We start from the raw sequence: 11,546 nt of genomic DNA, 5'->3' as shown, positions 1-11,546 counted from the left end.
TAGGCTTTTGGAGATATGTAACAGGTGTGAGTTCTCTATACAATAGGCTTGTTTTACAGTTTTGCAACATTTTTTTTTACTGTCAGCATTTTTGGGGCTTAGTTCTATATCTTGGCAGTGGTGTTGAGCAGCAGGGGTGGCAGTATCATTAGTGTGTTGCTATGGAAAATATAAGTGGTACAAAGTTGAAGGTTTGATATCCTTGAACCTCAACCTTTTTTGTACATGTTGAAAATTTCATGAAACAAATTGAAAAGTTGTTTAAGTTTTGTATTTTTGAAATGAGAATTATTGTGGGAGTTTATAGTGCAAACTTTTGTTGAGGCTCGGCATTTATAGAACATATTATGAAACTTCGGCTTCCCAAGATTGTCTATTTATTCATTAATTTTTGCTTTGTATATGGTCAGAACTACTTGGGATGATTGAGTTGATTTTCAACTCAGGAGGGAGATATGTCTTGGTTAGGCAGCTTTAACATGCACGGCAACATATACAGCGCAAACTTTCTGGATCATGCATCAGTTTTTTGGGCAGAAGAGTAGCACTGAATGAGTTTTGGCAAACACAAGGTCACCCATCTACGTGATGCTTATGAATTTAATAGAACAAATTTAATGATCCGAATGTATTTAACTTTATGTTGGCTTATACGTATGACTTGGATGTAATACGATGAGTTTGATTCTAATGTATGCAAGTCACGGTATTAGTTATTCCCTTTGGTATTCTTCTTCAAATTCCAGAAATACATAAACTGTCCTAACTTACACAAAATGGACCATATTTCATGGATGGTGGTTAGGCCGCTGGAAACTTACACAGGCATATAATCCGTCTGCTATTAACCAAACAGTTTAATTGGTATTTCTGGATGCTACTCAATAGCAGAATCTGAATGGATACATAATTGATACATATATTCATTAATTAAAGAGCTAAATAATTATACAAGGTGGCTGGAAATTCCCCTTGGTTGTACATCATAACCAAAACTATTACAGACACTCTAATTACATGTGGGGAACAAGCACAAAATGAAAAGGTTCATACATGACAGTCAACTTCCAATTTATCCAAACCAAGCTATAATTATTACAGCTGTGAGAATCCAATACAAACACAATAATGTTCTATTAGATTTTTTCAGGCTTCTCTCTCTCTCATTTACTTTCTCCTCCCTTTTCTGCACTTGGCACTCTTGCAGCAAGACCTCATCCCACATAGTCCAAACTTTAGTCTCTCTAGTCCGAATGTTTTGATCTAGCAAAAGATATATATCCATCCACATGAAGAATTCACATCGTGCATCGCCCTGCAACTAGTTCAAACTCCCAATTATTAACACGAATAGGCTGGAAGCATGAATATTAGCAAATATTATGACTAAGGATTAGCTGCTTTACCGTATCATATTTTGGGCAAGCAAAAAATTTTCTGAACGGATTAGACTTAGTGCGAAATGTCTTTAGTTGTGTTTTCAAGCCACACCAACAAGTTGGTGATACCATCACAAAATCACCAAATGAAGATGATGATTGGGATGATGCCATGCCACCTTCAAAAAATCGAATGACAAGTACAAACACAAGAGTCTATCTAATTGTGATAATCCAGTACACGGTAATAGAGCCTAATGAATGACTGCTGAAGAAAGATGCAGAAAATCACTAGCAAAACCAAATAAACAGACTTGAACCCCTGCACAAATACAGTCTATCCAGTTGATTCTTCATGAACAACAAAACAGTAAGCATGTCCCTTAGAATACGCACCACTTGGCATGCCAAGATCTACAGGCCTTTGGATCAAATATGTCAGATATTTTCCTTATCAAGTAAAATTAACCAACAACATCAGGTTGAAAAGAGATAAACTAACTAAAAGCAAACACTCAATACACATTTGGGCAATCCATATTTGATACAAGCTATGCACATTTAATGAGTACCACTTTCATGTATTATAAATATTTCGAAGGGCTTAAATTATTTGCATGATTCATCACATGCAGCAGGTGTGAGCCATTCCAATTATTAGCAAAGTTTTTTCATGATTCATCACATTCTTCTCGGTTTTATTTTATTTTATGCACAACCAAAACTACAGATTTGCTCAAAATATTTTGGTACTTTTTTCCACTACACAGATCAAACTAATAATCATCGAAAAATTATAATATAGCACTACCATAACTAAATACAATGATCTCATAAAACAGAGTCTTAAGGAAAAGGCAGAGTACCAGAACAATTATCCCTCTTTTGTTTGACTTCAAAATGTAAATGATAATATTTGTGAAACCGAGCTCGTCAAGCAGAAAATAAGGTTTTTGGTCCATGCCCTAGGTCTTTCGAAACCCATCTCTTTCGAAACCAGTTTCTATCGAAACCCATCTCTTCCGAAACCCATCTCTTTCGAAACCCATCTCACAATACTCAACAAAACAAATTTCTCAATAAATTATTTGATAATCATTTGAAAGGAAAATTAGGTACAACATTTACCTATGCGACTGAGCAAGCGCTGGTGAAACAAATATGACAGAGGAAGGTGATGGGACGCGACGAACCAGCTAGTATTTTGCAGGATAGATTCGAATGGAGGTGGGTTTTCTTGGCGACGCAGGGGTTAGGGGTGGGGATGGGGGAGAGGATTGGGATGGGAGGGAAGAGGGTTTGCTCGTGGGGGGTGGGGAGGATTCGGAGAGGAGGAGGGGCAAGTTTGAAATGGAGAAAATACTCTACGAGAATGTATACAACGTTTTTTCACATTCGAATGAGTGTGGGTTTTCTGGGCGACGCGGGGGATTTGCTCGTGGGGGGTGGAGGGTGGGTGGGGAGGATTCAGAGACGAGAGGAGAGGAGGAGGGGGAAGTTTGAAATGAGCGAAATATGATCTTCTAACGTTTTGTTTTCAGGGACATAAATGTCATTTTACTGTAACACCAAGTAAGGTGTGCTCCGGCTGAAACCAAATAGTGGCTGACGCTAAGAATTATTCTTGTTGTAATGTCAATTTTTATTAGAATGCTTCAACATTTTATCATTAAAGCCAACTCTCCTAGGGCAAACCCTGGATTTACATTTTTACTCGTAGGATGGAACTTTTCGATGCTGGACTGGATGGTGCACGTTTCTGGAAATTCATTCCTGTCGTTGGAGTGCAACGCTTCCGGAATTGTTCTATCATTCCATAGCTTAATTCTGTATGCACTTCCAAGGATGCATTACACTGAAACAAACCTGAGATTGGCGAGCATTCATGATCTTCATGCACAGCTGATTCAATAAAAGAGTTGCAGAGAGAGAGAGAGAGAGAGAGAGAGAGAGAGAACAAAGGACCCCATTTTGGATGCATCCCAAATTGAACAAGTCTAACAACGTCCGATTCACTATACCTACTTGATCTAAAAGCACAAAGCAAGCCGAGTGGATTCATTGTATCTAGGACGAGGTGTCGCATGAAAATCCAGACAAAACTATTGTCACTTCGCTGCGAATAATTTCACAATTTTCAAGTTTGGCACACATTCCAGCCCGATTTGAAATTTATGCATAATTAGCCAAGTTACGTCGCATCATTCAGATGACTATAAACTGAAAGAATGAATGCACGGAACCAACATGACAACCTTTATCTCTCTCCAATGCAGCGGGACTGAGACAAAAAAAATCATTGCATGCCAAAGACTTGCATCATATGCACTTGATTGCAGCACCAATGCAGAGTAACGATAAAAACAAAACTGATGGATTAACTCAAAACTTAATAGACTCTGCATCCAATTGTTCTGGAATAGTAGATCTTCTCCCATATCAATCATTCTATTTACCACACCAGTATTCAGTGAATAAGACTCTGGCTGGAGAGGCAGTGCTTGCATGGATAAAGATCATGAAAGGTTTGTGATCCTGCCACTCTAATTTAAAGAAAAGTACTTAACTGGCAATGCTGCAGGATCGAGTTCCCAGAAGCCTCTGAGGCTGCCATCTCTCTCTTCTGTCAGCTGGAAAGCAGGTATTTGATGGGAAAACCGGAGAAGCTCAACACGAGGAATCCCAATAGTTAACCTTGAACCCTCTTTTATACGAGCCTTGAAAACTGCGTTGAAACCATCTACACGCTCCAAAATCAACACTCGTATCTGCAAACCATCTTCCTCAATGACTTCTACCATGTCATATTCACAATTCTCCAAGTCCGAACATTTTATTTCAGCAGTCCAGTTCCTATATAATGCCCAAACCTCACCTTTCCTGGGAAAGATGGCATATTCATTCCTCCTACCAACAGGATCAGCTCTCATCTGATGTGAAAAGGACTCAGTGTCAGTATAGGCCTGTGTTTCACTCTTACTAATATTGAAGTGGCCGCAACAAATGGGCATGTCTTTGTCATGCCATTGGATAGTGTCGTTTGGCAGCGAGCAGGAGGCCAGCCACGTGAGATGCAATTTGAAAGACCGCGAAGAATCAATTTTCTTAATATGACCATAGTACTTTGGCAAGCCATCCTCATCACTGTATAGAGCCCAGATCTGACCAATCTGAAACTTTCCCTTGGACTTCTGAGCATCAAAGTTGTAGAATTCAGGTTCTGGAATTTCAATAGCTTCTGGAGCGGAAGCAGGAGAACTTTTATGATCATCTACAACTTTACCAAAACTGCTGTCCCCAGGCCCCTTGACATCCGCCTGGCACATGGATGCATGTCCATCAGACTTCACCGTGGGTCTCATTTCCTCTGAAGGCCTCAAACACGGACCATTGCGATGCATATTTCCAGCTTCCACTTCCAGATCTTTTGGCATAGCAATCTCTTCAACATTAAGGGGTAAAGATGCAGGATCAAGTTCAAAAGATCCTGCTGGAACACCTCGTCCTTCTGCACCAGTCATTTTATAAGATGGAATCCGGTGGGCAAACCTAAACAGTTCTGCTGGTGGAACTTGAAATGCACCTGTTTCTTCCTTAGCCATTCGACAGAAAAGACTTGCAAAACCTTTCACTTTAACCAAGTATGCAACAGATACACCCACACCCTCTTCATAGTCTGACAAGATTTCAACAAATTCGTATTCATACTTACTGTGTTGATCAGGTTCAGAGTACCATTTGATATCCCAGTCCTTGAAGAGGGCCCAAGTTTCTCCCTCCCTTGGTAAAATTCTGTACGTATCTCTCCGGCTGCCCTTTGCCCAAGAAATCAAGTGAGAGAACATAAGATGGTCTTTAGTGTCTTCCGAGTTACCATTTCTGAACTTACCACAAGAAGTAGGCAAGTCCTCATTGACCCATTCAATTTCATTCTCGTCATCTGGGTCTGGCTCTAGCCAGGTTATCCTCAGCTTAAACTCAGGAGAGAGGACTTTCCTGATCCGTGCATAAAATCTAGGCATTCCATCCAAGTTATCGTAAACAGCCCAGATCTGCCCTACAGCAAAGCATTCCTGTTTCCTGTCATTGTCAAAATCATTGAAATCTGGATCAGGATATTGATGATACTCAGGATCTGGTGTCAATTTTTTTTTGGAGCCTGAATCGGATGCAAAATTGACATGAGCTTCAGGACGTTGCTTGAGGTCATCATTGTCAGCAGTTTCTTTCTTGCTCACCTTCTTGGTTTCCATGTTTCCATTTGGCAAACTCTCCTCAGAACAAGCACTCCCATTCTGTTTCACCTCTTTCAGACCTTTTACATTAGCAGCTAAATCAGATGGATTAACTTTGAATGTCTCTGTAGATGCATCTCTACTCTCCTTTTTAGGGGCACGGGATGATTCACTTCCCTTGGCTCTTTTTTGACTGCCGATAATCCCATCATCATCACTCAAGTTATCCTGGTAAGTAACCTGCTGCTTGTTCCTTGTAGATCTACGGGGGTTTAGGTCTCCATTGCAAACATTCTCAAGATTATCATCATTGCCAACCTCCACATCTTCAGAGTCAGTACTACTATCAGAGTCACAACTCTCACTGGATTCCACAACCTGCTTCCTCCCTCTCTTACCACTCACCTTTTCTGAGCCAAACTTGGAAGTGGGACTTTTCTTCTGGAAAGGTTCTGGTTTAGAATTCTGAGTCCTAAGATTCCCTTTGCATCCCACCTCCACTTTGGAAGCACCATATTTCTCCTGTGCAACTGCCGGCTGACTCATGTTTGTAGTTGGTGGTGCATGACTTGTGTTGATAGTTGGCGAAGCAACATGCACATTCACATCATATGCAATGAAGGGCTTATTGCAAGTGTGACAACGAAGAGATCTATTGACGACTTCTCTGTAATATTGGTACCTTACTGAACAAAATGGGCAGGCAGTCCAGAAAGTTGGCCGCACATCAGAGAGCCCCGCTTGAGCTGGCTGTGGCTGCTGCTGCTGCTGCTGCTGCTGAGGATTCAAGGCTGTAAATTTTCCCCTGAAGTCATTCTGAACCCTGACATTCGAGTTCCAGCTCGCCTTTTGAGGGGGCCGATGTGGTGCAGCCGGTTTACTCCCAGAAGCTCTGCGTCTCATGTCATACAAGGAACGCTTTTCACGGTCTAGAAGCACTCTTTGAGCTTCCCCAATCAGCTTAAAAGCAGCTTCTGCACCAGAAAATTTGTTTTTATCAGGATGAAGTTGGAGAGCAAACTTCCTGTACTGCTTCTTAATCATTGCATCATTTGCTGTCTGCTCAATCTGAAGGATGGCATACCAGTCTGTCTCATTCCCAAACAACTTCTTGTCAGCAGCACAATGCACATCACAAACAGTAACCATCTGAGAAATATTCTCCAGATCAGAATATAGTTGTTGGGCCTTGAGAGCAACCCTACGAGCCCCTTCAAAATCCTTGCTTTCCATTTTCTTCTCAGCAATCCCCTTGGCCCTGATGGCCTCTTCTTTATTACAATCCATCACCAATCCAAAACCAGAACCTGACTCAACTTGCTTCAGAGGAATTTATAAAACAAAACAGCTACATCAACAACCTATGCTTGCTTCAACATATATTAAGAGAGCAAATTAAAAATGTCAAGGCTTTATTAGCCCTCCATAAACCCCGTCCCATCGGCCAAGATATTCTACTCTCCTGTTCAGATTTGGCTCTGCAGATTTTGTACATAGTCAAAAAAAGTAAAAGCCAAGTATTTACTAAGAAAAAGAAAAACAAGCCTAAGGGAAAACTGATACGAATGCATCAGTTGTTGGAAGTTTGTTTATTAATTGAATCGGAATATCTAAAGAATAAGAAATTAACTCGACAGTGAGATATTTTGTCTATGGAAATCCTAGACGTGAAAATATGTCGCGTTCATCCATGAAAAACATGAAAATTAAGTTTATATGTATAAAAAATAAAATAAAAGGCTAGGTATAGATCACTAGATAGGCTGAAGTATGAGATAGGAAATAAAGGTTAAATAAGATAGAAAAAATAAATCTTTTATAGAGTTCCGGCTCAAATTCAATAGATAATATGGATGGTATTTGTCTATAATGATACTCAAATGAAAGACTTTCTCAAGACATTTATTCATCCACTTGAGATTTTGAAAATGAGTTGATTGAACTTGAAAACTCACTAATTGAAATTGAATAAGAAAACAATTGAATTGTATTTGATTGGACAGTATAACGACTGCAATCCAAGATACATGTAGTGTTCTTTTTTTATTCAGTTCTTTTTAAAATATTCACTGTCTTGTCAGCTTGAAATTCAACTTGTAACAGGAAGTAAGGGAAAAACAACAATTATTTTGCAAAATACAAACCATCAGAAAAACAAGCCTTTCTAATTAAACTGCAAGACCTCATATATCACAAACACCGATTATGGGTCAATTAGTTGAGCAGTCCACAAACCCATGAATGATTTTACTAAGAAATTAAAACGAAAAAATTATTTAAAACAAAAGAAAGCAAAATAAAAAAAAAAAACATAAAAGTAAAACATACCAATAAACATGCTTTAACTTGGACAAAACAATAATCAAGCAACGTTAAGAAAACTACTAAAAAAACGCTGTGCATTGGACAATCTTCCAAAGCTGTAAAATGGGGCATTAAACGACTCGGTGCGCACCTCATTGACATGGTGTGAATCAAGTCCCAATGACTAGGGCCCTCGACATTAATATTGCTTTAACTAGTGAACAAGACCCACATCAAACTAGGTGACAGTAAGACAGTAAAAGCAATTAAAAACTCTACAAACCGAACGAAACCATAATTACAAACGGAAAACCAGAAGAGAGGCCGAGAAACCCTAATTTCACTCAAAATGTTACGCAAGACCAAACTAACAAATTTGACGCACCGAACAAACTAAGAACAATACTGCGCATGTCATAAGATGGTTCTCTCCGCATTTAAGTCGAAAAACAAGGGAACGAGAAATTTGGGATAAAATAAGTAAAACAAGTTCTCGAGGCATTTACAATTTGGGTTGAAAAGAAACAAAACAAAAACCCTAAAACTTGAAATCGGTGCAGCCGAAAACGGGTAAAAGAACAAAAAAACACTGGAGAGTGGAGGCAGGGAGGGAGCGCTTACTTGTTTTGGTTCAGGTGAGAAGGCACAGGCCAGGAGGAGAGTGAGAGGGAGGGAGAGACATGTAAAAACCAGCGGGATGTTTGAAGAGAAATGAGGCACGAACGAAAAATCTGGATTTGACTTGAAATTCTCTACTGTCACACCCATTTTTTATTCAGAATGGCAAGCCTTGTAAATATGCTAAACTTTAAGGGCTAATATAAATAAAAAATTTGTCAATATGCCCCTGTAATATTCAAATTTGCATGATGAGGCCGTTGTTACCGAACCTGGCCCATCTGCCGTAAGGAAAATAATAGACATACAATTATTTTTATGATTATTTAAACAATTATATTTTAAATAATAAATATTTTTATAAAATAACTTATAAAAGTAATGTTACTATAAATATATATCTTCATTCTAAAATTTAGTTGTAAAAAATAATGTAAAAATAATTGTGAATCTATCATAACTCATTTCTTCTTCCTCTTTGTAAGCTATTATATAAACGTACACAGTGGAAGAAATACCTCAAGAATAGTCTGTGTAGTTGTTCCACGAGTGAATCCAGTATTCAAATAGATTTCTCTACTCAGTGCGTGAATGTGCTACGTAGATGAATTTAGAGACACATTCAAAATGCCCACAGCCTAAGTATTTTCACTCACAGACAGAGAGAGATTTTTCCAAGAGAGAGTTGCATCTGCCAAGGAATGGAATGAGGCATTTATCAGTCGTCCGCGCCCCTTCATATGGTAACCGTTGGCTGGCCATAGTTACGACCCTTAACTCCAGGCATAACGCCTGGAGTAATGCCAGCATCCCTAAATGGTAAGAGGCAGGGGCATGCCCACTAAGAGCGCCCCTGCTTTATTACATCTCCCACTCGCATATAGTGGGCATCCCTAGGCATATATGTCTCAACATGTTCTCTATCTCGTTCATACAAAATAAATAGGCCGTGCGACCACCGAGTACACCTGAAAAAATAAAATTGGGAGCACTTTACCAAATCTCTCCTCGAGAAGACCAGCATAGCATCATCCTTAAAGTGTCTCGTATGCCTTAGACTCATTCGATCGCATCTAATCAAGCATATTCGATCCCTTTTTGAGTTTAAAAATAAACCCAGAACTATGCTTTAATTGCTTCTTAGTTTTCATGATGTGTTCACAAAAATTGTCACTACCAAATTGTAGCGCCAAAGTTTGACGTCAGCAAACACAATCTAAATGCGTTGTCGAATAGTCTTCCCTTCGCCCTCATGTCACTCAATGTTAGTCTAACTGCTTTCCCAATAATACCTCTTTAGACCGTATCAATCATGATCACAGAGAGTATGCTAGAGTAGCAAACATCAGAACCTCCATCTTATGACATTGTCAAAAGTCATAAAAAAAAATGCATCATTTTAAAATATGAAGTATAGGACTCACACAGTGAAGAAACAGGGAACTCTTCATTCACTTCCATATTTGGTCGCAAGAGCACATGTAGTATGAAATACATGCTACGGTGAATCTCTCTTTATCAAAGAGCGTATGTCCATATCAAACACCGTACATATCTTAGTCTAGACACATGTCTAACCTGATTTTCTCAATTTGCTCACCCCCAAGGTGCCAAAGAGAATCTCACATCTGGCTTACTACAGGCTACATAGATTGTGGAGTGTCCATGCACGGTTCTTTTAAATTTAATGAACCTCATCTTAGTTCTTACTAAGGCAACATATCTCTTATGTCATACTTATCTCTCCCAGGACAAGTAACAAGTGACATAATGTCTCATCTTTGCTCGCTATCTCTTTACAGCGCCAAAGGTGATCACTCGTGTGAGTGAGTCGATCTAAGCCTGTTAACATACATTGTGTGTGTGTACAATTCATGCAATATGATCAAAAGAAAAGAAACACACTGCATTAATTTCTCCAAAGAAAGTTTACATAACTGTGTCAACTGAATCACAATCTACGCAGTCCTAAACTCCTAACATGAGTCATAAAAGTGACTTTCGCTATGGGCTTTGTCAAGGGATCAACAACCATGCGATTCGTAGATAAATGTTTCAGGACCACTTCCTTTTGTGCCACCATATCTCTTATGTAGTGATATCGGATATCAATGTATTTGGTTCTTCCATGATATTTTGGGTCCTTAGCATACGCGAGAGCAGCCATGCTGTCGCAAAAAATCATCACTGGATCAGAATAATCCGCGCCGATATCTAAGTGCTGAAGGAACCTCCTCAACCAAACAGCCTCCTGAACTGCTGCTGAACATGCTATGTACTCTGCCTCCATAGTGGATAAAGCTATACAGGGTTGTTTCTTGCTACTCCATGTGATGGCGCCATTATTCAGCAAGAAAACATATCCAGTTGTCGATTTGCGCTCATCTAGGTCACTGCCCCAATCAGCATCACTGTAACCATTTAGCTGCAAATTTGAACCCTGATAGCACAATGTATAGTCTGCAGTTCCCTTGAGGTATCTAAAAATCCTCTTGACTGCTTTCCAATGAGCCAGTCCAGGATTAGATTGGAATCTACTGACCAAGCCAACTGCATAGCATATATCCGGTCGAGTACACATCATTGCGTACATCAAACTACCAATAGCGCTAGCATAGGGAACACGAGTCATTTTCTCTTTCTCTTTTGGAGTTTTAGGACACATTTCTTGACATAAGGTCTCGCCTTTAGCAATGGGATTGTCAATGGGTTTACAATTACTCATTTGGAAGCGTTCAAGGACCTTCTTTATGTAAGTCTGTTGAGACAAACACAGAAGCTTCTTTGAACGATCTCTATAGATCTTAACCCCCAAAATATATTCAGCATCACCCATATCCTTCATCTCAAAATTGAGGGACAACCACTCTTTAGTGGCGACAATCATCCCCTTATCATTTCCAGCCATTAAAATATCATCAGCATATAATGATAATAACACAAAACTCGTTTTGGACCGTTTTATATAAACACAGTGGTCTTCTGCGATCATCGTAAACTCATTCAAAAG

At 39.4% G+C, this 11,546-nt stretch overlaps 1 protein-coding gene across 3 annotated transcripts; it reads right to left on the bottom strand.

Moving 5' to 3' along the window:
* Window positions 1-3,331: 3,331 nt before the first annotated feature.
* LOC122319425 lies at window positions 3,332-8,679 on the bottom strand. Of its 3 annotated transcripts, none has more exons than XM_043083098.1 (2): window positions 8,540-8,679; window positions 3,332-7,092 (listed from the first exon to the last, which is right to left on the bottom strand). In XM_043083098.1, exon 2 carries the CDS (start codon window positions 6,899-6,901, stop codon window positions 3,923-3,925), a length of 2,979 nt encoding a protein of 992 aa, XP_042939032.1. In that variant the 5' UTR covers window positions 6,902-7,092; window positions 8,540-8,679; the 3' UTR covers window positions 3,332-3,922. The 3 variants fall into 3 exon arrangements, with proteins under 3 accessions (XP_042939032.1, XP_042993425.1, XP_042939038.1); XM_043137491.1 differs by having other exon boundaries at window positions 3,332-6,934; window positions 8,540-8,676; XM_043083104.1 differs by lacking the exon at window positions 8,540-8,679 and having other exon boundaries at window positions 3,332-6,588; window positions 6,699-6,835.
* Between the last annotated feature and the right edge of the window lie 2,867 nt (window positions 8,680-11,546).

This window comes from Carya illinoinensis, chromosome 1, assembly GCF_018687715.1.
Source record: "Carya illinoinensis cultivar Pawnee chromosome 1, C.illinoinensisPawnee_v1, whole genome shotgun sequence".
NCBI classification, from domain to species: domain Eukaryota; kingdom Viridiplantae; phylum Streptophyta; class Magnoliopsida; order Fagales; family Juglandaceae; genus Carya; species Carya illinoinensis.
Note: the sequence above shows the minus strand (reverse complement) of the source record. Positions and strands in the feature narration are given on the sequence as shown.

Bases quoted from the DNA above. Each gene is read 5' to 3' on its own strand.
- LOC122319425 (XM_043083098.1), bottom strand. From the start codon at position 6,901: ATGGATTGTAATAAAGAAGAGGCCATCAGGGCCAAGGGGATTGCTGAG.